The 25,191-nt window shown below is 41.4% G+C and overlaps 2 protein-coding genes, 1 long non-coding RNA gene and 3 other non-coding genes across 8 annotated transcripts; 3 read left to right on the forward strand and 3 right to left on the reverse strand.

Moving 5' to 3' along the window:
- The first annotated feature begins 7,467 nt into the window (after positions 1–7,467).
- On the forward strand, positions 7,468–7,539 carry TRNAK-UUU (transfer RNA lysine (anticodon UUU)). Its single transcript has one exon. It is a non-coding gene; the product is annotated as a tRNA-Lys (tRNA).
- Positions 7,540–9,918: 2,379 nt separating this feature from the next.
- LOC112937524 (small nucleolar RNA Z279/snoR105/snoR108) lies at positions 9,919–10,030 on the reverse strand. The gene has a single exon (XR_003240189.1). It is a non-coding gene; the product is annotated as a small nucleolar RNA Z279/snoR105/snoR108 (small nucleolar RNA).
- Positions 10,031–10,247: 217 nt separating this feature from the next.
- Positions 10,248–10,320, forward strand: TRNAA-UGC (transfer RNA alanine (anticodon UGC)). The gene has a single exon. It is a non-coding gene; the product is annotated as a tRNA-Ala (tRNA).
- A 606-nt stretch (positions 10,321–10,926) lies between these two features.
- Positions 10,927–12,134, reverse strand: LOC107276534 (syntaxin-111-like). The gene has a single exon (XM_015763957.3). The coding sequence runs from the start codon at positions 12,123–12,125 to the stop codon at positions 11,079–11,081; it is 1,047 nt and encodes a 348-aa protein (XP_015619443.1). The 5' UTR covers positions 12,126–12,134; the 3' UTR covers positions 10,927–11,078.
- Positions 12,135–14,215: 2,081 nt separating this feature from the next.
- On the reverse strand, positions 14,216–15,253 carry LOC112937499 (uncharacterized). 2 transcript variants are annotated; one of them, XR_010738600.1, is made up of 3 exons: positions 14,867–15,253; positions 14,672–14,767; positions 14,216–14,552 (listed from the first exon to the last, which is right to left on the reverse strand). It is a non-coding gene; the product is annotated as an uncharacterized lncRNA (long non-coding RNA). The 2 variants fall into 2 exon arrangements; XR_010738601.1 differs by having other exon boundaries at positions 14,644–14,767; positions 14,867–15,251.
- Positions 15,254–19,516: 4,263 nt separating this feature from the next.
- On the forward strand, positions 19,517–23,999 carry LOC4351707 (probable thiamine biosynthetic bifunctional enzyme, chloroplastic). 2 transcript variants are annotated; one of them, NM_001404654.1, is made up of 9 exons: positions 19,517–19,880; positions 19,979–20,053; positions 20,889–20,964; positions 21,058–21,137; positions 21,238–21,372; positions 21,791–21,855; positions 21,952–22,079; positions 22,768–23,024; positions 23,117–23,999. In NM_001404654.1, the coding sequence occupies exons 4-9, from the start codon at positions 21,082–21,084 to the stop codon at positions 23,640–23,642; spliced, it is 1,167 nt and encodes a 388-aa protein (NP_001391583.1). In that variant the 5' UTR covers positions 19,517–19,880; positions 19,979–20,053; positions 20,889–20,964; positions 21,058–21,081; the 3' UTR covers positions 23,643–23,999. The 2 variants fall into 2 exon arrangements, with proteins under 2 accessions (NP_001391583.1, NP_001391582.1); NM_001404653.1 differs by having other exon boundaries at positions 19,524–19,880; positions 21,062–21,137; positions 23,117–23,944.
- Positions 24,000–25,191: the final 1,192 nt, after the last annotated feature.

Raw genomic sequence — 25,191 nt, forward strand, 5'->3', positions numbered from 1 at the left:
CTCGCAGCGATAACAGGACAGCGATCGAGTCGTTGAAGACGTCGAGCGGCCGCATATTATATACGTTGTCCAGAAACCTTTACACCGCCTCCATGCAGGTGCATATGCAGCGAAGGTTTGAAGACACTGCTCATGAAGATGGTCGTTGCACGACGAGCACCACGGTCAGCTTGGATCTTATGGCAACGCAGCACGATGGCAATAGAGAATGTAGAGAGAAGATGATTGTTGTTCTATTTCTTTTTCAAGGACATCTCTCTGGCTCTTTTATACTGTATTTTTACGGTACAATATACTACAAGTATATATGATCTAATAGTGTAGATTGATTTGATTTTTTAGTTAATTAGATTGCATTATAATGTTTGAAAGGGTAATTTTGTCTTTTCTTCATTATTCTATTATCAGATCATGCTATCGTCACGTGTTTTGTCATCAAATGGCGCTTAGAATGTTCCTTCCCTAGTGTATGATAAGATTTAGGACGAGGTACTCCCAATTAGATTTAATTTGAACAAAAAATTACTAAAGTGTTGTTTTATTTTCTATAAAATTTCTAACATGCCCTTCTATAGTATATTGTACCGTAAAAGTTCTCCTTTTATATAGCTCAATACAAAACGGCAGTCCACGCTCATGTTGCTTCTCTCCCGTCAAAGCCGGATCGGCTCCACGCGAAACGTCGCCACCAAACAGCCACTAGTTGAGGTTGTTGCATCTGCATGCAGGTGTCAATCCATCTGGCACACATATTATGCGGCTAACATTAGGCACTGAAATTAATGAAATGATCAATGTCTACAAGCATATTATTTTCATCAGTTTGTCCTTATGCAGTGTAAGAGCGAGTACAATAACCGGTGATAGTACAACCATCTCAGCAAAACTAATGAACTGGAGAACAGAGAAGAAGAAAGGTGATAGGAACGGGCGACTATTTTGTCGCCAGCTCTACGTGAGCTCCAAGGTGAAAAAGCCAGCAAGGTAGAAATTTTTAACTTTTAAAAATGGTCATGGGTCCACACACAGTGAGATGAATACTATGAAAGATGCTTGTCAGTTGGATCCCACAGAAAAAAAGAAATGCTTCTTGGGGGCTGTGATGTACTGGATAATTTGCTCTCCATATTAACTGTTAGCTGATGTGGATATGGATATCGTCGGTAGCCAGTGATACTATTGAACATGCTCTAAGAGGGATGGAGCTGTACACACAATAAATAGCAATTGTTTTACCACAGCATCATTGCGTTGCAAGTAGAGATGACTAGAACATGGTGATGTTAAATTGTGGTCACATTTTGCATGTAGAGATGACTAGAACATGGTGATGTTAAATTGTGGTCACATTTTGCATGTTAATTTAGACATGTGAATTATTGAGATGTAAAATAGGTTTTGTACTCTGAGTTATCGTTATCGAGTAGGTGACATGCCTCGGCAGGATTCACGTACTCCCTGTTTCTAGTTTGGAATTGTGATTACTATGCCGATAAGGGTAAATAAGGGTTGGTGGTTATTCGAACGTATGCGCATGCTTCCACGATCCCCACACTTATGGAATAACAGCAGATTAGGGAATTAATTGAAGTGCATGTCAAGAAAATATTAAAAAGTTAAGAGAATGTACTTTATTAGGGTCGGTTCATTTAAGATAAAGTATTTCTATTGATATGTATTGAATTAAATAAGAAAAATCGTATCACTTCTGAATAATTTGAATTGTTAGCAAGTAGGCTTAGTTCGAATAGGTTGTTAATTAACTGCAGCTTTTTGATGGCACATAAAACGCAGCAAGTCATTAACACAAGAATTGATGGCACATAAAACGTAGAAAGTCATTAACACAAGATTAATTAAATATTAACTATTATAAATTTGAAAAATAAATTTATTTGATTTTTTAAAGAAATTTCTATATATACTTTTTTGAAAAACAATACTTCCTCCGTCCCTCCTCAGGATTTGTCCCAAAATATAACAACTTCTCCACCAACATTCTCTTTCCAACCAATCACAACCTACCATTCACTTTTCTCAACTACTTCCACTACTCATCCAATCACAACCCTCCACCACTCACTTCTACCTATTTTCTTAATAACCGTGTCTAACCCTAAGACTTCTTATATTCTAGGACGGAGGGAGTATTATTTAGCATTTTTGAGAAACGTGCTAATGGAAAACAAGGTAGCAGCCAAACAGAAATCTGATTCAAACTGAGCTTAAATATGTTGGCTGTAGTCTTCCAACCGGGTAATTAGAATGGAAACTAGCCAATTGATATATAGTATTTAGTATTTACAGATAGATACATATTTGAAAGGTTCAATGTTAACCATCAAATGGCGAGAAAACTGGGCGGTTCGTTTGAAATTACTATTTAATTTGGTATTTTAGAGTTATGGGATAATTTCTATAGCTTAAAAACTTAATATTTACTCCATCCGTCCCAAAATATAACAAATTCTTGCTATATTAGTTAAATATATGTTCAGATACATAGTCAAAAGTTATTATATTGTAAGACAAAGGTAGTATATAGTTTTGAACACGGAAAGAACGATGGAAAAGCGAGCACGCCAGATCAAGGAAACACCGCAGGGGCCGACAAAATAACGTGAAGTATCAACCATACTAGCGTTAAGCGGGCGGAAAGCTTCGTTTCTACTGCTATCGTCCGGCTACAGATGAAGCGCCCGTTCTATTCTCTCTCCTTTTCTCACTCTTCCACCTAGGATTAGGCTAATGTAGATCAATCTACCGCCTGCTAAGTCAGTCTTATTGTACCTGTTCTAAAACCGTCCCTATCCTTTGTCAACAGCTTACGCTCATGCAAGAATGTTGTTTGTCACAGCTTTGCTGCTAGCACACACTTTCGACCCACCAAACCCATTGCCTTGTTGGCCCATGTGAGCTTTTTTCTTTGACACATGGCCAAGGAGCAATGTCCTTTTGAAAAAAAAAAACTGACCACAGTCGTACATTTAGACTGTGTTCTTTCCCCCAACTTTTTCAACTTCTACTTGTTTTTCGCGCGTACGTTTCCCAAATTGCTAGATGGTGTAATTTTTAGAAAAACTTTATATATGAAAGTTACTTTTAAAAATCATATGAACTCATTTTTCAAGTTTTTTTTGGCAAATACTTTATTAATCGTGCGCTAATAGAAAATACCGTTTTCCATGCGGACAGGTGGACTTTCCGAACGCAGCCTTAGAACCTGTCGAGCTAGCGGTTAAACTGTTAGACCAGTAAACGTGGAGCACGTACGGGCAGTTCAATGACCAGTTGGGCTTCTCCAATGAACATTGCAGCCTGCGCTTGGATGCAATTTCAAACCATAACCATTAATCAGTGAAATTACGCCTACGGTATTTAGATTTCACTAACTGTCACCTGTATATTAGAGTGCTGTTATTTCAGTGGTAACAAGCTAACTTGATGAGTAAGCAAATATGAGTAACTGAACGATATCAATATGAGTAATTGAGTAATGGAACGATCTCCTTCTACGATTTTGGTGAGGGAAAAGAGAAGCTTGAAGGTTCAGAAAATCTGAGCCAAAGGAATTTGTGAAAAACAGTTATTTTCAAAAAAAAATGTTTCATAAGATTGATGTACAGGTTTTTCTTCAGATTCATGAGCTTTATCCTCTCATTCGCATGACTCATGAGGAAAAAATCACACGATCATACATACCTTATCAACCATGAGCAACCATCCAGTAAATATTGATATTTGCACAGAGCTGTGATGAAGTCTTGGTCAGTTATTATGAATCTTTTTTTTTGTGTGTATATATATATATATATAGTGCTTGCGCTATGCTAACCTGGCATTCCTCTATGCAGTAAATATCTAGACGAAAAGTAGCAAATATCATCTTAACAGACGGAAAGTAGCAAATATCATCTTAATCTATTTTTAGCAATTCTAATTGAGATATTAGAGAAAACCAAACCAATAACCACTGTACAGTCGATGAATACCCATGTTCATATTTAATCCATTTATTGTTAAGTTAGGGTGTGTTTGAGGAGAAGGGAATTGGGGAGATTGGGAAGATACGCAAAACGAGGTGAGCCATTAGCACATGATTAATTGAGTATTAACTACTTTAAACTTTAAAAATGGATTAATATGATTTTTTAAAGCAACTTTCCTATATAATTTTTTTTAAAAAAACACACCGTTTAATAGTTTGGGAAGCGTGCGTGTGGAAAACGAGATACTTTTCTCTCTCAATCCCTTGGATCGATCAGGAACGAACGAAGCCTTAGATCACTAGGGTAATAATCATTCACGTCAGAACTAGCATAAGCTCTCATCACGGTTGGCTGCTTAGCTGATTTACAATACCAATTGTCTGTTCTAATTACTGTACCAGTGGACATAGATGGGCCAAAATTTGACCAATCAGTTGGCAGGAGAACCAGTAGCTTTAGATTGACAGAATGATTGTTTTGTTGATGTCTTGGACCAAATACAAGTGTCATAACTTTTGTGATTGAAAGACAAAGTGAAACTCCTAATGCTTATAAACATAGTATTGGAGCTCCTGCCGTCTGTGCCATCTGTTTTGAACATCACAAATTTTATCCACCCGTAAATTGCACCCTCAATTCTCAACCTTGGATAATTCATAAAGTCCGGAACCCCCAACGGTGGTTATTGATGAGGACTTGGATAATTCATAAAGTCCGGAACCCCCAACGGAGGGACATAGCCCGTAATGTCCATTGTAAACAACAAATCATAGACAAATGAACTACTCATTGATTAGCAATTTTGATGTAATTTAATAAATCAACACTTTTATTCAATATGCCTACAAAATATTACTGTAGAACTATAATGTAGTTGACAAACATTACTTCATCTTCCAAGTATTAGTAATGTCCTAACCATTTCCGCTCCTAAATATTAGGACCATACCCAAAAATAACCCAACATTCGTTCCTTCTCCATTATGTACTAAACCCTACCATTACCACACTAATATCCACATCTACACTTCAAACAAATGATACCAAGTAGGTCCAAACACAATTCCCCACTCCATAAAACATAAACAACGGACAATAAAACTCAAATAGATTGGAACTACTCAAACCCTAACCATAAACTCTAATCTATGGAAGGCATGAGGTGGCAATACAAGTTCCAACCTAGAATAGATAGATCAAACACTATATTTTAGATAATTGCAGGGGAAGAAGTAAACTCACTTTTGAAATCACCTAGGCTCCTCGGAAACCCTTGTTTGGTTGCTAAAAAAATGAGTGAGAGATGGATGGATATAAGGAGGGAGGGGCTATCAAGTCCCCTACCTTAGCACCAACGGGCCTAGTGCTGAGGTTGGGAGCTCAGCGCCAATCGGGTGATTGGCGTTGAGACATTGCCACGTTGGCGAGGGGATCGGTGCCCAGGCCACATTAGTAGGGGTTGGCGCCAATTCGATTGCCGTTGAGCCATTAGACCTTAGTGCCAATAGGCCTAGTGCTGAGCTTTGGCCTATTTTTTGTTGATGTTTTTCTTCTGTGAAAGGGTAATTGAGTCAACACGATAATTTGATTAATCATGGACCACGAGTACATATAGGCACGTACATCCTTATCTCTACAACTGACTTATAAAAACATAATCATGAGAGAATCAAGGAAAACCGACAAGAGATAAGAATACAAAATTGTATCTCTATCATTTTGCATAGTCTAGTCTGAAATAAGTTTTTGAAAAGAACCAATCTATCATTTTTTTGGCAAAAGCGGACCTATAGCTCAGCGGTAGGCGTAGAGCGTGTGGATTTTAACCATGTGGTCATGGGTTTGATCCCAACGGTCGGCGCTAGCAGAGGCGCTGACAAGCAGTAGCTATAGGTCTGACCCCTATAAATTGGTGCTCGGACGTCCCTCATCCCTTTTCGACCATCGTCGTTGCCCCTCACCCTCTCACACGAGCTCGGGCCTACCATCAAGTGCATGTGGTTTTTTTTTCGTAGTCTTCCATGGTTTATCGTTTCTCCTTGGGTATTGGACCTTTGGTCGCCCATGTAATAAATACAATATGCTTTCGCTTATGTACTTTGATATTTATCAACTTATTGTGTACCTTGTCTCCCAATACGAGGATTTATGCATGATTGGAAAGCCTGATTGGGTTATTTCCGGTCGTGGCAAACACCCCAGCTTCACTTCCAACACTGCTCTCATCGCTAGCTAGTTGTCTGCCCGCCTCACCGCTCACGCTTCTATGGATGGCTGTCCACTCATATGGATTTGAACCCGGCGGGATAGGATTTCGCCATTTCACACAAACTACGGATTGGATGTGGAGTAGAGATAGGGAAATTGAGGAGTAGAGAATTTTTTTTCTTATGGGAACAACCTTATCGTCTGCTTTGCCTATATGTATATATATATATATATATATGTATGTATGTATATATGTATGTATGTATGTATGTATGTATGTAACCTGATCTCTATACATTGTCTATGCCCTAAGGGTAATAGCAGCACGTCCGGGCCTCAACAAGAAGCCCAACTCTCCAGGTAGGAAAAAACAAACGATTTTGCTATATCTCACTCGAAAGATTTTTTCTTATCTCTCACTCGATTTTCTCACTCGAATTTACAGTGCATTTTCTTGTAAGTTACAGTGTAATTTATGAAACTTACACTGTAACTTTTGTAAGTTACACTGTAATTTTTGAATCTTCACATGTAAATTTTAAATTTTGTATTGGATTTGGTCTTTTTCTTGAGGATATGGTAATTTAATGTTCATTATGGTGTTTCTTAATTGCTTTTTGCTTTTTATTATATCTATCGGATTTTAATATAAAGATTAAAAATCTGTGTGATATGATTATAAAAATCTTTCGAAAGATGTATAGGTACTCCCAAAACAAATGAAGCTCCCATCTCCCTGGTGCACGCATGGCTTTAGGTGGGCCCACCACCAATTTTTTTTTCTCAAGCCAGCCCCACCACGAAAATCACTTTCCTCAATCATCTCCTTCCCCCAGCAAATCTCCCGCACTATGTTGGAGGCGACAATGCAGCTTGGAACGATCACCGCGCAAGCGCCGTTCCTCTCCCTTCCCTGAGAAATCCCTGACGAGAAACTCACGACCTATTTTGGCTCCCCGTTCTTCACTTGGTCAGAGAAGCATATGTGGCGTGAAATCTTTGATGTAGGAGACTGAGACTAAATGACACCTATACACATTGTGAAAGCCCTAAGAAAAAATGAGCTAGTGAGGGCACCTTGATATTTTCACAGCCTTTACCGAAATTACGTGCATATTTGAAAAATGGATTTTTATAGTTGAATAGATGAACGGTAACCAACAAAGGAATAGAGGAAAACCAGGTTACTTCTGTTTCAGGGCTACGGTGTGCTCGTTTCTCCTGTTTGAAAATATGTATTTATTCTTGGTTTTTGCAAAAATGGTCAGAAGCCGACCTAGCTCAGTGGTAGAGCGCGTGGCTTTTAACCACGTGGTCGTGGGTTCGATCCCCACGGTCGGCGCTTAAACTTTATTTTTGGAAAATTTTTCCCTATTTTTAAACTGTTTAGGTATGTACGTACAACTGCTACCAGTGTGTTCATGCTGTAGATTGCCCTGAAAAGGATTATGCATGAGAGAAATTATGTAAACAAAATTAGGTGGTTAACACCATGATTTTATAAGTAATAAACCAATTGCAGAAACACTAAAAGACAATAGCAGAAGATGCTTAGTAGATTCGAACTAAAAGACCATTTATGCTCTGGAAGGGAAGGGGCATAGGAAATAAAGAATAATGGCATATCAAGCAAAGTAGCAAACTATCCTGTTAAGTATAAATAATGTCATACTCTCAACATAGAGGATTCAACTATCCATGATCCGCCAAAAAAAAAAAACAAACCTTCTCCTAATGCATTGTATCCATTGGTTAATTCTGGATATGGCTTCAGCTTTGTTCAAAAGATCTACAAATGACAGCCATTACTGGCAACCATGAATTTGCTGCTTCCTAATGAAATTATTGATACAAAAAATTACATACATCAAATATATTGCAATCATTTTGACCCATGCTCAAGATTTGCAGAGAAACTCACGAATTACATAAGTAGAGGTTAACATTGGGACACTAACTCACTCTGATGCAAGAATAATCCTATTAAAAATTCGGATGACTATATGAAACCAAAATTAAACAACACATTTTCCTATTTTTTATAGAATTTCCCTTCTATTTTCTACACAAAGATTCGGACACCTTCATCCGAAACAGACACTAATCAGGACAAACTCATGGTGATATTCAGAAGTAGCAAGTTGCAATTGTTGATGCTTCAGCTGAACATAAGCATCCATATTACAAATCCAAATACTACTACCTGGTAGTACCTCAACTGTACTCAAATTACTTAATGGTAATCTACAATCGTCTCTGGCCACTATCGGATCTGAAGCATTGTTCGCCACACCGGCGTTTTGGGTCTTCTTGAGCCGGCTCCGTCACTACCTCCATCTGGTGTTGCCAGCTCCAAGCCACTAGGAGACATAACCATGGAGGAGGAGCTGGAGAGCGGCCAGGAGGGAATGAATCGACGCAGTGGCATTTTGGATGGGAAGGACAGGAGGTGTGGCCGCCGCCGGAATAGGGGATCGATGGAGGATACTGTGCAGCAGTACAGATGGAGAGGGGGCCAGCGGTGGCGATAGGGTCTGATGTGACCATGGCTACTACGGATACATCCGTTGCTCACATCATGGATGAACAACAAGATATCAAGTTCAAGTCCTCCAAGTGCTGGAATCTGATTCGGCCACCTACTACACTGCTGACTTCAAACGGCCGCCGAATCTCCATATGACCTCCGTTTTCGGCCCGTGAGTACTTGATGGAAAGCTCTCGGAGTCCTCTTTCCAATGCATCAAGCCTCATTGCCAAATTTCATCTCAGTCGGCAGCAACTGAAGAAACAAGGTGCTGCGACACCTGTAATGGGCCTATGGGCTTGTAACTTCGTCTGGGACCCCGGCCTAAGTGGGGCCCATGTGGGGTGCGCCCCAATCAGGTGGAGGACGACCTAGGGTCCTCCTATCTCTATAAATAGCTTGGTACCCCTTCAGGGTATCGCGGGTTTTGATAGATTAAAATTTAGCCATTGCTACTTGCTTGTAGCGTGCGTGTCGGCTAGACCGTCTGTCTGCTTGTTCTTTGGAACCCCAACTTATCATTTGTATTAAATTTCTATTTGCAATATCATATTGCTTTTATCTTGTTCTTGCTTGTTTCTTCGATTTGCTTGCAGGAATAGGGTTGATCTGCACCGGCAAGATCAACAACCCACGGAGAGGTGTATCGATCGCTAAGGCGCAACACAACGTCTCGTACGGTTGTAGTCGGATCGTCAACGTATCTCCCAAATCGTAGTTATCACAACTCACCGAAAGATCGGGCCAACAACAGCCTTGAGTGTTGAGAGGAACTCAGGGTTCATCAGGGTCTTGGAGAGGAGTCGATGAGGCAGCGGCAGCGGCAGCGGCGGGTGGCTCCAAGGTCGACAACGACGATGAGTGCGAGACAGCGCCGCGAGTGCGAGAAGGCAGAGCATCAGGGTGGGTGCTAGACCCATTACAGGTGTCGCAGCACCTTGTTAGTTTTCCTCGTATTTTGATCATGCTTGCTGCGTGATCTCAACAACGAAGAGAGCGACAATAGTACAGCTTGAAATTGGTAAATAAAAACCAGCAACTTAAGAGGAACAAAGCAAATAAAAACCGGCAATTAATAGAAAACATTTGGCCAAATAAACCAAATAAACAATCAAGAAATGGAGTAAAGCAACAACAAAAAAACAAAAAGCCACAACAAAAAAACAAAATCCAAACAAATTCAGTTAAAATTTCGGGATCAGATGGTAAAATGATGGGGATGCCCCTGTTGTCGTAACAGGCTTGGGTTGGGGCGGGCACCCCTCTCGCAGTAAAAGTTGCGAGATGTTACCACTCCTCATCTCCCTTTAACTGCCTGAAGGATCATGCCTATGTAAGGCGAGATCGACCTCCTTTTATAGCCTGTCTCCGATGCCCCCTCGCTCTCTCCCGCCGAGGTGGGACTAAACCTGCTGCTCTCTACTGCCAAGTGAAGTGGCATCACCACATTGGGCCGTAATCTCACTAGGCCCAACTTGTTAATTTTACTTGAGTTAGTTGATTTGAATTGTTTTGTCATAAAAGGGGATGTAGCTCAAATGGTAGAGCGCTCGCTTTGCATGCGAGAGGCACGGGGTTCGATCCCCCGCATCTCCATTATTTTTCTATAATTTTTTTTGTAATTTGGTTCTGAACTGAGTTGTATGTTTTTTCAACTTCTTTTAATTTTTTAAATTTGGTACTGAACTGATTTTTCTATAATTTTTTTTTTAATTTGGTACTGAACTGAGTTGTATGTTTTTTCAACTTATTTTTTTTTTTGTAATTTGGTACTGAACTGAGTTGTATGTTTTTTCAACTTCTATGTGATAATTTAAAAGCTGAGTTTGGTACTGAACTGAACTATATGTTTTTTCAACTTCTTTGTAATGGTCTAAAAGCTGAGTTCATATGTTTGTGTTTATCAGCTCCGTAATTGAAAACTGACCTAAGATGTTAGTTTTTTTTTTCAATTGTCTACTCTGAAACTAAGCTGAGCAGCCAATTTTTGAGTGCTAGGTGTGTTATTTGGATTTGGAGTTCTTATGTAGTTTGATTTGGAACTGAAGTGAGCAACCAAAATTTGAGTGCGAGGTGTGTAATTTGGATTTGGAGTTTCTATGTAATGTGATTTGAAACTGAACCGAGCAACAAAAACTTGAGTGCGAGGCCTATAATTTGGATTGGAGTCTTGCCTCTGTCCTTTTCCGTTGAACATTTCAATTGATCCACTCTTTAATTTCCTTGACAGTATAAAATCATATACCCCTCAAAAAGGTTGCAAATTTTGAATACAAAAACAATATAATCAGATATACAACTAACACAGACAAGGAGACTTCTCAGACAAGCACAGAGATCACTGGGCGTGGAGCTCACAAGAACGCGGCGAGATCAGCCGCGTCGGCGGCGAGCTGTGTCGCGCCGCCCTTGCGCCGCGCCAGAGCGAGCGCCAACGCGGCGGCCGCCGCGGCGAGGACGACGAGAAGCAGCACGGCGAGGCCAGCGGACAACCACAGGCGCCGCCGCCGCGCGGCGACGCGCAGCCGCTGGGCCTCCCTCAGCTCCCCCTCGGCGGCGCCCACGTCGCCCGCGGCCGCGGCCACGTGCCGCTCGATGTCGTCGACGCGCGCGCCCTGGGACTCCACCAGCGCCGCCATGTCGAGGAACAGCTGCTGCAGCTCGAGGAGGCCGCCCTCCACCTCCTCCGCCTCCGAGGAGGACTTCATGGCCGCCCGCACCGCCGCCTCGGCGTCGGTGTTCGCCCCGCCGGCGGCGACGAGCCGGTCCAGCTGCTCCTCGGTCGGGGCCTCCCCGGCGACGGCGAGGTAGCAGCGCGCCGCGTCGCCGCGGCGCTCCGCGGAGACCTGGCGGCGGAGGACCTGGACGCCCGCGGTGAGGTCCTGCAGGCGGCCGCGCAGGCCGGCGGTGGCGGCGGTGGTGGCCGGGGCGGGGGCGCGGCGGTCCATGGACGCCAGCCGCGCGCGGAGGCGGCCGGCGGAGCCGATGAGGCGGACGAGCGCGGCCTGCGTGGCGGCGCGCGGCGCGCCGGGGCGGAGCAGCGCCTTGGACGCCTCGTGCGCGGCCTGGAGGCGGGACAGCTCGTCGCGCAGCGCCGCCATCTCGTCCTTGGCGGCCTCCGCCTCCCGGAGGAACGCCTCGAGCTTCTGGTCGCCGGGACCCCCGCCGCCGTCTTGCCGATCCAGCGGCGCCGCCGCCGCAGCGGCCGCGCCGACGAAGGAGTCGGTCATGAGATCGTTCATCTTGGGCGCAATTGGGGGAGATTGCTGAGATCGATCTCGCAAATCTGGGGCAACAAAAAACGCTGACTTTTTTTTCCATTTCTTTTCGATTAAAGACGACGGCGACGGCGAGGTCGAGTTGTTTGGTTGGAATTTTGATTTTATAAGATAACCGCACATTCAAGTTTGAATATCCATAGAATTTTTGAGGTTTTATTTTCTACGTATAGTGCGTTATTTGAGACTAGTAATATGTCCGTACTAACGTTACGGCAAAATTTGGTAATACACGTGCAAAGCATATGGTAAAAATATAAGTTAAACTGAGAGCATAAAGCTTTACTGGTAATGCAGCCGGAAAAGTTTACCTGGCACATGAAATTCATGTTACCAAGTAATAAATAAATAAGCATGTATTTAAACCACGTTGTATAAAAATACAAGTGCGTTTAAGGATACAATAATACACAAATAATACACAGCTCCACCATTGTACATGGTATAAAATAAATGCAAAAAAAAAATAACCCCTCAAAGATGAAGGAGCAGAAAATGGACACAAAAGTCACTCTGATCATCCAATGCTACTGGCCATACAAAATTTATGCGTAAAATTTGTCATTTAAATTAACCTAATTATTATTCTGAGAATGATAATACGCATGCTACAATCTGATTCAAGTGCCCGTAAAAAAAGATCTCAGCAAATTTGGTAGCAGAATTCAGTAAATTGATAATGGTCGCTTACTTATGTTTGTGCTTCAACTGTCCAAGTGGAAATAAAACAGAGAAATTAACTTACTAATTTGTCAAAATGCCCAACTGAAAACAACACAATTGAATTGCCAGCTATATCGAAAAGCCAAAAATCAGGATTATTCATGTTGTAGCTCAGCAACCAAAAGTATGAGATACGGGATTTCAAACATTACTACTAATATTTACCACATTAGCTAGAAAGGCGATAAGCTATAATATTAGGAATGATTATAGGAATATTGAACATCTGAATAGAAAATGTAGGATTATACGATATTACTAATCTGCCATATCTGGCTTTCGTTCAGACCTAGAATACACCTGAATAAAAATACACATGATTAAAGTTGTTGCTCCAACCCTCAGGCCCTCATGAGGCTCATCCTGCGGCAAACACACTTAAATTGTTTGTCTAGAAGGTTGTTATTGATAGCAAAATATAGAGCAAGCAAAGACCAGTAGGTATTTCCTATAGGGTTGTTTTCACTCTCCATGAATCCTTCATGTCAAGATAATATAATAAACAAGCTAAGAAACATCAATCCTAATACCGGATTAACATAAGTAAATTTCTTTTGTAGCTGCAGCTCTTTCTCCTAGAGGCATTAATATGTTGCGGCAACTATAGCAAATCAATATGAAAAAGAAAGAAAAATATTATCCATTACCAATCCTTGAACTCATGACCTCTTGAGTTAACTATTTTTTATCTTCAATGCACTAACAATCTCAACCTCATATAATTACATGTAAATATGTGATTTGTATTATTTATATCTAGTTACTTGACATATATTAATATTTGGAAAAACGTCTTTACATCGTTTTAAATGCCTTAAGAAAATGCCTTTACATATGAAACAAATTTTAAAGTGCCGAAAAGATGTCTCTACAAGATAAATTTAACAAAGTATACTAAAAATGTCTCTAAAGTGTCTCTAGAGTAAAAATATTTTAGGCGATTTTGAAAGTGCCTCTAAAAAGTGTCTCTAGACTATAGAGCTTCAAAACTTAGAGGCATTTTGAAAATTGTCTCTACAAATGAGCCTCTACATAAGGTTTTTGTTATAGTGAAAGCAAAGGTGATACTGATCAATTATGTGATTTGCAATGTATGTCTATGGAGTGATATGTGGGAAAAGTGTTTTCATCCCTCGAGGGGATATCTCCTAATTTTGTGCATGTCACCTAAATAGTTATAAACAAATTTGAAAAAAAAAATCACAAGAAATGTGCACCAATACTCAAATGTATAGCTCAATGCTCAGAGCAGCAGGGTTTTTCACGAGCACCTTATATGCATAAAACTACACACAACCTATATGGATGCTTGGCGCTGTTCACAGCAGCAAGTCCACGAGGCCAAGGTCTAAGTGGTCGATACAGCATCATTTAGCTTTTTGACATGCACAGCTAAGAGCTACGACCATCAATCCGTAGCTTCAGGGAACAAATATATAAGAGGTAGACTCAGTGTAGAAAGCAGAAAATTGAGAACCATAGGATAACCATGAAGAGAACCTGTCAGTCTTGGCTGTTCTATACTTTGCTATATAAGAGTAGCACAAAATCTACCATCGCAAAAGATATGGAGAACATAAAGATATCAATTCTTCTCTAAGATCAATGTGTAAACTAAATTTGTAAACACTTTATCACATGATATCTCAAAGAAACATGTATGCTGCCCCCATAATTTCATTTGAAAATACAAGCTGATGCTTAGATTATCATCGATAGTACGATTGTAACATATATACTCTATAGTTATTATACTCCGTCTTGAGCTGCACCTCCTTCCTCGGTGCCCGCAGATTTACTGGTCCCAGGAATATCTTAGAAAAGCACCTTCCAAGCCCAAAAAGCACAGAAACAATATTAGAATATCACAAATCCCTCAAAAAAACAGGTTAGACAGAAAGCAAGAACAAGTTCAAACCTTCTCTGTTGTAAAAAAGAAGAAATACCATGTGCATTGCTCAGGAGTAGAGACGCAATGTCTCCGTCGCTTATGAGGCACGTTGCTCGATCCAAGTCCTACTCAATCTCATCAAGTCCATCCACTGTCACAATTAGCACATTGCCACGATCATTCAACAGCAAACACATTTTAGCGACACAGTGATTCAGAAAGACGAGGTGGTGTCCCGAGCTGTGCTGACGATTGAATGAAGAGTAAGGGCCACCACTTCGGTGTCAATCCCACCAACGGGCGGCTGTCGTGGAAGCTCGCTCTCGCTCGGCCTCCCACCGCCAGAGCCGCATCGTCGCGCCATTGCTCGCCCCGTCGTCGGTCGATGCATCCCACCTCCAGATCCCTCCTCCCGTTCTTCCTCGCCGAGTCGCCGGTCGCACGTACAGTGGCCGTGGAAGGCGAGGCAGCTATGGGGAAGGGATTGGGCGAGGTGGCGACGCCGTCGGCGTCCTCTGTCCGTGCGAGGAAGCTGCATGCGAAGGCCGAGGACCGCGCGATCGATCAGGTGCAGTGGCAGAAGGGTAGGGGAGAGAAGATCGCCAATGCGGCGACGTGATTTGGGGGATCGGCGTGGGACAGGGGAGGGCGGGGGGGGGGGGGGGGGGGGGCGCAGAAAATCTGGGAGAGATTGGTTTGCCGGTAGGAGGAGAGAAGGTGGGTTAATCCTGAATCGTTGGATCTCAGGGAGACGATCCTGACCGATAGAATGAGGAATGTAACACTGTGTTGGTAAATTATAGGGTAGATTTGAGAAGACGGGTGATTAACAACGTTATCGTTTTGTTTATGCGCATACCAAAATTTAAATTTTAAAACATAATTTTAATTTTAAAGTTGATTTTGTGTTTGTTTTATTTTTAAAATGACGTAAAGTTTTACTTACAAATATCTTTTGGCTTTTAATTAACCGTACATATAAACGTAAGCAAAAGGAAGCAGTGAACCTATAACATGTGCATAGCCTCATGTGTACTTACCATGTGCATATCATGATGTGATTTTTGGATATAAAATTGGTTCTCCTTTAGAATATGATTTTTAAAACACGGAAAACGTAGAATTCAAGTGCCTTGGCACCTGAAATTCTATCAAAAATTTATGGGTTAAAAATATACTGAAAAACTGTAAAAAAAAAACCTTCTAGATGGAGTGTAGAAAAAAAAGAATGAAAAATAGAGATTAGGCACATAAGATTTTTTTCCCTATAGGTCGAACCTCATGTTAAAAATCCTCTAAAATAATTATGATAGATAATCCTAAGGAATTTAATAGGATATTTGGAATTTGGAATTGCTATTCCTTTGTTACAAATGGATATATAGAAAAAAAAATTTCATAGGATGTGAATCCTGTAAAATTCCTCCAAAATTGAAAAAAACAAAGGAATAGGAAAAACACATGATTCTGGCAGGAATACAAGTGTAAAACAGAGGATTGAAAAACACAGGAAAAACATAGGAATGGCCGTTTGATTGGACCATAGGAAAAACGCAGGAATCAGATAAGAGAGATAGATTCAGAGGAAATGTTCCAAGAGGTTAGACCTCTTGCTAACTTTCCTCCAAAATGTACATAGGATTACTCATTCCATAGGAATTTTAAAGGCTTGGATATGATTCAATCCTTTGTTTCAAAGGCCATAGGATTTTTTTACTATAGGATTGAAATTCTCCAAAATTCCTATATTTTTCCTACAAATCAAAGGGGCCCTTAGAGGGTCATTCTAATAACGGACATGAACTTAACATACCAATTTGTAGCTCAGCTGGTAGGGACCTGTTGACGAAAAAAATCGAACACACCGGCCTGGGAGATCTGCTTAGCTCATGTGCAGGTCCAAAGATTGATGATATGCGGGCGTGCCAGTCAGTTTGATCCTGCAACTGATAAGATATGTAAACAGCAGATCAAAACAGCCGATCGGTTGACAAGCCGATGGAGTAGTTCCAGCCGGTAGCCAATAATAGCCGATGCTGATACCAGCCGATAGCGATAGGGTTTAAGCAATCGGCTATATGTCCAATGTAGATAACGATATAAAGGCAATCAGCTGATGATGATGCAATAAAATAACAATATAATCCAGTATAAACCAATCGGCTAGCAATGATATGATAAATAAGCATCGATCCGAAGGTTAAAGCACACATCGGCTGGAGGTCCGATGTCATGAAATCCACAAGATTAGATTAAACAGTGAAACCTTTGTTGTCATCGGCGAAATCCAACTTATATGTATGTGCAATCCTTATGAGCCGATGCAACGTCCAGATAACTCACCGGCTGAAATCCCGATGAAACCCTTATTGGCAATCAAGAAGCAGGCTAGAGATTATGTTTCTAAGCACGACTTAGTAGATCAAACTTAACTGATGCAGCACTAAGTATGAAAAGAAACATAATATCTAGACAATCAAGCCGTTGACTGAATTTTCAGGGTGGTAGATGTCTAAGCTAATCTAATCTAGCAACACGATTTAGCCGATACCGGCAGAAACCCTAAAACGAGAAGCAGCCGATAGAGCTAAATTGATATGCTAAGACTAGATTAACAGAGACATATGATAAATAGGTAAGCAAGTATATCATCCAAACCAGAGCAATCCAAGAGGTCGAACGTACTGATGCAACCTTGAACGACGCCGATGTAGATGAGACAATTGTCTGGGCCGACGGAACATTGGACTTACCCTTTCGCCGGAGATCGAACACCGATGCAGCCCCGCGTCAGGTGCCAAGTCCCGCCGGACGATAAAATAAAGTAAAAAAGGTAAAAGGTGGCGATGCGCCAAATTGTATTGATCGTGAGATAGATTACATAGACCCTAGGTGTACATATTTATACCCAAGGGTTGATACAAGTCCTTGTCGGATAAGAAAGAAACTAACCTAAAGATAAAAAGAAAATATAAAGTCCTTATCGGACACTAAACACACTTTCCTAAAGATAAAAGGAAACTAACAAACTATTCCTAATTAATAGATAAACTGCCATGCCGCATCCTCTTTAAACTCGGTCACTTAGGGATAAGTTCCCTTTAGTAGATTGATTTCCTTAACCGAATATAGCAGGAATCCGACTATTGGCGACTTGATAACTCCCATCGGCTGATTCCGAGATGCTGCAGCCGATAATGATTCTAAGCCGATTACCAAATTTCACTGTTAACAGGACCAAACAAGAGGCATGTGCGAGTGTGCGGTCTGTGTATATGGTGGTGCGTGATTTGTGATCCGTAAGCACTTGCACCATGATGGCTTGGCTCCGATGCGCATCAATGAGACCAGCCACATTGTGAACTAAATTTAAAACTACACTAGGTTTTTTATTGGAATACTGACAAGATGTCCGTGTTTTGCAATAGGATCATAACATATTTGGAATTGAAGGTGGTGGTGGTGGGAGCGACACAATCCACGATGTGGGCCATTGCCGTATTCTTTCATGTCAACTCGTTAAAATTGGCCACACCATGTGAGCGAGGGTGACGAACATAATATCTATATATTTTTTTAAGTAAGATGACAAAAGGTGAATTATGCGTTTAGGATGTTTACCCTCATAAAGAAGTTGTTGGTGACATGCATACCATGCGCGCCGGTTAGAGGAGAGATGGTGGTCTACCATGATTTGGTGCACAAAGGGAGTCCACGGAAATTCGAAAGCTAGATTAGATCATGATACAAGGGACAGCTAGGATCAACCTATAGTTCGGATGGCTCGGATCTAAGACGGGTATACCAATCGAGATCCACATGTCAATCGACGGGCAACTGATGCATTAGACCCACCTATCAACTCGGGTGATCAAACACTACTCCATATGGTTGCTGGAGATAGTGCACATCAATAGACAGAGGGGACTAGCAGAAGGAGGAGAATGAAACGATTTTGACTAGCATACACGCAAAGGTAAATAACAATGGAAGACAATCGACCACGAGTTTTTGCACTGCAACTCATTTGGTCTTAAAAAAGGGGGTTCACCAGCAGGCTTCAATGGGAGAGAGTTGTGCCCAAGGATCTTGTAACTTCTGCGATCATTGAAGTGGATCGATGGTGCTTCGAAGGGCAACAATGATGACTAGAGTTGATGATGCATGATGGAGAGATACGAAACTTTGTGCTACAGCTAGGGCAATCGACAACTCTAGAGGGGCTTGAGGGTGAGGATATGGGAGCCCTATTATGAGGGAGGGGATGTTGACACAGAGACTACAGTGTGGCAGCAATATTTTCCTTGATGACGTAGCTAAGTCAAGCCTATTAACATGACGGCGTCGAGGATGACATGGACTCCTACCGAGAAAGAGACATAACTTACAATTGGGCTACACCTATTACTGACAGCAAAAAGCTGGTGGCATTGGGCTGACTCGGGCAATTGCACGCATGGAGAATAACACATGCCAACGTGGTTGAATGTGCAGAGGTTTTATTCGCGTGTCACGCTTGATAGACAATGGGAATATTTTTTTTCTAGATGTATATAGATAAGTGATCTGTGCGTTGCAATATATACCGATTATACCATATACTAATTATGACACACTGATATATATAACACGGGTATCGGATTTGGATTTGCTTGGTAACCCAGCTGAACTCTCTGAACCGGTTTTCTTGTGTCTCGTCGCATCGCCTTATGTCTGATAACGATTTTAAATATTTTCATATATTTTTCTCAAATAATTTCAAGACCGGTAATTTTTCTTAGTAAAAGATATTTTCAAATTTAATTTGATACTGTGGAGGTCGCAATTTGCAAATGCGCTAAAAATGAGCCCGTCACATGATCTACCCCACCAAAACAAAAGGAGAGTAAAGTTTGACTCCACAGTCCACCACCCGTGAAGCTCTGGAGTCGAGCGTGAACTTGGTCCACTACGCCATGGCGGCCGCACCACAGCAATCCGTGCACCCAAGCTTGCCCTCCTCAACCTCAACCCTCCGCCTCCTCATCTCCTCCTCCCCACGACGGCCTCCTCCGCCGCCGCCAAGAGCCCGCCGGTATAACAGGCTCGCGGCGTCGGCTTCGGCGGCGCGGGAGATGCCGTGGCCGCACGTGCTGACGGTGGCCGGCTCCGACTCCGGCGGCGGCGCCGGCATCCAGGCCGACATCAAGGCCTGCGCCGCGCTGGGAGCCTACTGCTCCTCCGTCGTCACCGCCGTCACTGCCCAGAACACCGCCGGCGTCCAGGTAGGTCGCCTGGTTTCTTCTTCTTGATTTTCTCCCCCGTGTGCTCCTGCCTGGGTTCTCTGGATTAAGGAGGGAGAAATGATTGGGGGTTGGTGCAGGGGATTCATGTGGTGCCAGAGGAGTTCATCCGGGAGCAGCTCAACTCGGTTCTTTCGGACATGTCGGTGGATGTGGTGAGCCCCTTTTTGCCTTCTTTTTTTTTTTCTTCCTATCTGCCTTTCCAAGTTCCACGAATCTTTACAGTTATTATATCTTAGCTGGTTTTGGTTCTTGCTACATAGCTTAGTGCACAAAATGCTCTGTGATTTCCATATGTGTGTGATGGGTTGATATTGTGATATCGGTGACGCCCCCTGTTCCAGACACCATTTTTGTGCAGAATTACCAGCCCCTGTTGAAATCTGGTGTGCCACACAAAAATCGAATCTAAAAACTAAAAACTTGGTTGATAGCCCTCAAGCAACCAGTTATTACTTGGTTAATGGGCGTAAAAATTCTATATTTAAAATGCGAATTTTGAGTTGGACTTGACAGCCTGCTGGTAGAGCGGTTATGGGCAGTACCTGCTGGTTTTTGAAACCTTGGATGGCATGCATTTTAGACTAGCAAGATCACTTCAGAAGAACCCTGATTGCAGCGTTGTTTATCTGTCTGGAAAAGTCTTCAGAATAGCTGTGTGATCATTTCTGTCTTAATGAATTTGGTGGTGTTTGGACTTCGGAACACTGTCAACTGCAAACAACTAGCGGATTTTATATTTACAAATGGCAGATTACATTTTTAAATTTCAGAATGTACAGATTCCAAGGTTGCAAGATGTGAACCTTTCTTTGAACTGCTCAAAGTTTCGAATATGTGTTTTTATTTTCTTACCAAGAAATATTGCTGATTTTGCAAATGTTTCTAAAATTCAAGACATGAATGTTGAATTAGGATTTTGGGATATAATTTTCATGCGATGGGATTATAACTTATACAGTGTACATTGTTACCTTTTGAATTGATTAGGTCAAGACAGGAATGCTCCCTTCAATCGGAGTAGTCAGAGTTTTATGTGAAAGTCTAAAGAAGTTTCCAGTCAAAGGTCTGGGAAAACTATCTGCATGCCTTGAATTAACGCATAGCTATGCTAGACTGCCAGCCATATATTTATTTTGTATTACTTGTGCTTCTGAAGGCAGCTTTAGTGGTGGATCCAGTTATGGTGTCCACAAGTGGAGATACTCTTTCAGAATCATCTACTCTCTCTGTATATAGGTACAGGATTCATATTTGGTTTGTTTTATTTGTATTTATAACATCCGGTTGGAATGCTTCATAAAATTTAGTGTAATAGTGCAACATTTGTTTTGTGCAGGGATGAATTATTTGCTATGGCTGATATAGTCACCCCAAATGTGAAAGAAGCGTCGAGATTACTTGGGGGTGTATCTTTGCGCACTGTTTCTGACATGCGCAATGCAGCGGAGTCCATTTACAAATTTGGTCCAAAGTATGTCTGCCATATTTTCATGAATATTATGTTGCTGTTCTTAAGTTCTTCCAGTTACTTATTACACATGCACTTTTCTGTGCTATTACATCCATATATCTGCCCAAACAATGTTGTTAGTATACTTGTGATTAATTTCTTTTTAATTTTTCATGTATGGATATATAAATCTCTTAGTTCCAGAATAAGGAGAATTAATTTGTACCTACCTTTGGGCCTCAGTCTTACTGTTTTGCATGAGAGTGAATGCTGCATTTTATATTCTTAGGCCTTTATTCGATAAGTGCCAAAACTATGTGCCTAGGCGTTGCTATTTGCAGTATTAATGGCATATGCAAGAATGCGATATTTAGATTCCCATTAAATTGTGTCTAGACTAATGTATTATTTTCTGATGCAAATAATTTACCATTTGCAGACATGTACTTGTGAAAGGTGGGGATATGCTAGAATCCTCAGATGCAACTGATGTATTTTTTGATGGTACAAATTCCATAATTCAATACAATACTGTCCATTATCACATCTACATCCTGCCCTTTTAGCGGCCTCATATAAATTCTGAACTGTTTTCATCAGGTAAGGAGTTCATTGAGCTCCATGCGCATCGCATAAAGACCCATAACACACATGGAACTGGTTGCACTTTAGCTTCATGTATAGCTTCCGAATTAGCGAAAGGTGCAACGATGCTGCATGCTGTTCAGGTTAGTCTTCCAGTCCTTTTCCCTGACTTTACCTTCATATAGTGAAGAAACTGTGTCAAATGGTATGTCATGTCTGACCGTGTGATCTTATCAAGCAAATTATTTAGTTCCACCTCCCTTTTGTGGCATCACTAGGAATGTCTTTGCCACAATGGTAACATGAAATTGGTTGAAACAGTTCTGATAATTTTATTATTGTACCTTAATACTATTTTGTTACAAAGCTGCAAACTAAGAAAGGGTTTAGCGACTCTTTAGTAGTAAGGTTTCGATCATTTAAGGGAAATCTGTGTTATTTAAAAGTAGCACTTGACTGGTAGTAACTAGAATTGTATCCACTGAGATGTTGGAGTGCACATTTACTGTATGCAACATCTTGGTTACAAACCAGCCAGTGATATATTGAAAATGTGTGTTTTGGCTTATTTTCTGTCAGAACTCGTTCTCTTGCAAGAACAGTGGTTTGTGCGAAAAAATGTGTATACCTGCAAATCCCATCATATTATCAGAACAAAGCCTGCATAAGTCATCCTGAGACTTTGAGTCTTACCAAATACCAATCTAAGTTTGCTAATCAGTTCCGGTGGACATCGGTTTCCTGAAAATTTGTGTTATATGTATCTTTTCATATCCTCTATTCACAACAGTAGGCTCACTTTGTTGTTTATTGCACATGTGAACTATCCAGGTGGCTAAGAATTTTGTAGAATCTGCTCTTCATCACAGTAAAGATCTTGTCGTTGGAAATGGACCTCAAGGCCCTTTTGATCACCTTTTCAAGCTCAAGTGTCCGCCATACAATGTTGGCTCACAGCCAAGCTTTAAGCCAGACCAACTCTTCCTGTATGCAGTGACAGACTCTGGGATGAACAAAAAGTGGGGTCGTTCAATCAAAGAAGCTGTGCAAGCTGCCATTGAAGGTGGCGCTACCATTGTACAACTGAGGTCTGCCTATTGAAACACAATCATGATCTTGCATGTAATGCAATCCCTCCATTTTATTTTTCTGATGCATTTTGGGTGTTTTTGATTTCCAGAGAAAAAGATTCCGAAACAAGAGAGTTTTTGGAAGCAGCCAAAGCATGCATGGAGATTTGCAAGTCCAGTGGAGTACCACTGCTGATCAACGACCGGGTAGACATTGCCCTGGCATGCAATGCAGATGGTGTCCATGTTGGTCAATTGGACATGTCGGCACACGAAGTGCGGGAGCTCCTAGGGCCGGGTAAAATCATCGGCGTCTCGTGCAAGACCCCTGCTCAAGCCCAGCAGGCCTGGAATGATGGAGCAGACTACATTGGCTGTGGCGGTGTTTTCCCTACCTCCACGAAGGCGAACAATCCTACATTGGGGTTTGATGGCTTGAAGACAGTTTGCCTGGCATCTAAGCTGCCTGTGGTCGCTATTGGCGGCATCAACGCTTCAAATGCAGGTTCAGTGATGGAGCTTGGTCTCCCAAACCTCAAAGGCGTCGCAGTAGTCTCCGCTCTGTTTGACCGTCCGAGTGTCGTAGCCGAAACAAGAAACATGAAATCCATCTTGACCAACACCTCTAGAACCTAGAGCTACTACAATATTCTTTGTTCGAAGGGGATATGTTTATCAAAATGAAGAGATGTTTCCAACTTTAATAATCAGAAGGCATTTCTTGTAATAATGCTTGATCAAAAGCATCTGTGATGCAGGGGAATGAGGAATCACAATCTTGCATCATTGGGATGTAAGGTACAATGTTCAGATTTCTTTTACATCTTTTGAGCAAATTATCCAACAAATTTTGTTGAAAGTTGGTAGTACAAAATGAAAGGGTGAAAGGCTGTAACTTTCAACTTCTTTAAGCTTTCAAAATGAATGTTGATGCTATCATTTAGCTATTCGCTAGTTGTTTTTTTTTTGTCAATCAGTGAACATTTTACAACATATGAAATTGCCACTTTACTTTGCCTTTACTGTACCTTTGACAGTTTATTTTGTTTTACGTCTCTCTACGTATCATGCGCCTTATGCCTATTTAGATTATAAAATTTCTTTTTCATACTTATTAGCATCTGGAAAGGTGCAATTGTTTTATTCAAGTTTTACTGGTAAAAAAAACACCGTATGCGTATGTGAAGTTGTGAACTTTCCAAGGATGGAGACAAGGATATGATTAAAAAAAAAATCTTGGCTGTTTGGAGAGGGGAAAGAATTCCTCAAAGCACGAAAGATTTCACAAATGATCAAAATGGAGCGCCCGATGCGGCGCAAAAAAATGGGGTGCCCCCCACGTGCGCCTCCGCCTCGCCTCTCACGCACACGCGCCGGCTCTACCAGTACCACGTGTCCTCACCACTCGTGCTCCGTTGCAACAACTATCAGATATAACGGAAACGCTCTATTAGGGGGATTTGTTTTATTTTTTTTTCACCAACAATGTTTCACTATGTATGGATGAAATATTGCAGTAGATTTTAATACTGTTACATAATTTCATCTTAATGGACACGTGGTTTGTTGATGTACACGGGGTTTAAGCGTTGCAATAGCTTTAAATCGTTTGTTGTATACGTTGAACCAAATTATTTCATCTAGTAATCTTACTGTGTTTCACTTTTTTTAAGAATTGAAACATTCTTTCACTATTTGATAAAACATTGTTTTATATAGGGTGAGACAACGCCCGATTTTTTGGAAGCCGTTATATCATATGTTGTAGCAAAATGTTTCATGAGGTGATTTGGTTGTGTTCCAGCTTTTTACAAGATTGAAACATTTTCGATCTACTTAGTGAGACACGTTCATTTTACTTGGTGAAACAACGCTCGATTTGTAGGCGCCTTGGAAAGATTTGTAGCAAGATTCTGATTAGCGGCAAGATTAATATAAATCCAACAGCGACAAGTATTCGGATTGGAAACCGTGTCATGCACTCACGCGTTCGCGCCCTTCTCCGATTCGACTTCGCTTTTGATTCGGACTCCGTGTCGGACACGCAGTGGCGAAGCCATCGTAGGGGCCAGGGAGGGCCAACACCCCCCTAACCTCTATGTGACCTCCCCTCCCCTCTCTTCTCCCAAGGATGATTAGCACTTATAATCTAGCTATTAATTATATCATTAGTTGCAGATGAGAC

This window comes from Oryza sativa, chromosome 12 (genome assembly GCF_034140825.1).
Source record: "Oryza sativa Japonica Group chromosome 12, ASM3414082v1".
NCBI classification, from domain to species: Eukaryota; Viridiplantae; Streptophyta; class Magnoliopsida; order Poales; family Poaceae; genus Oryza; species Oryza sativa.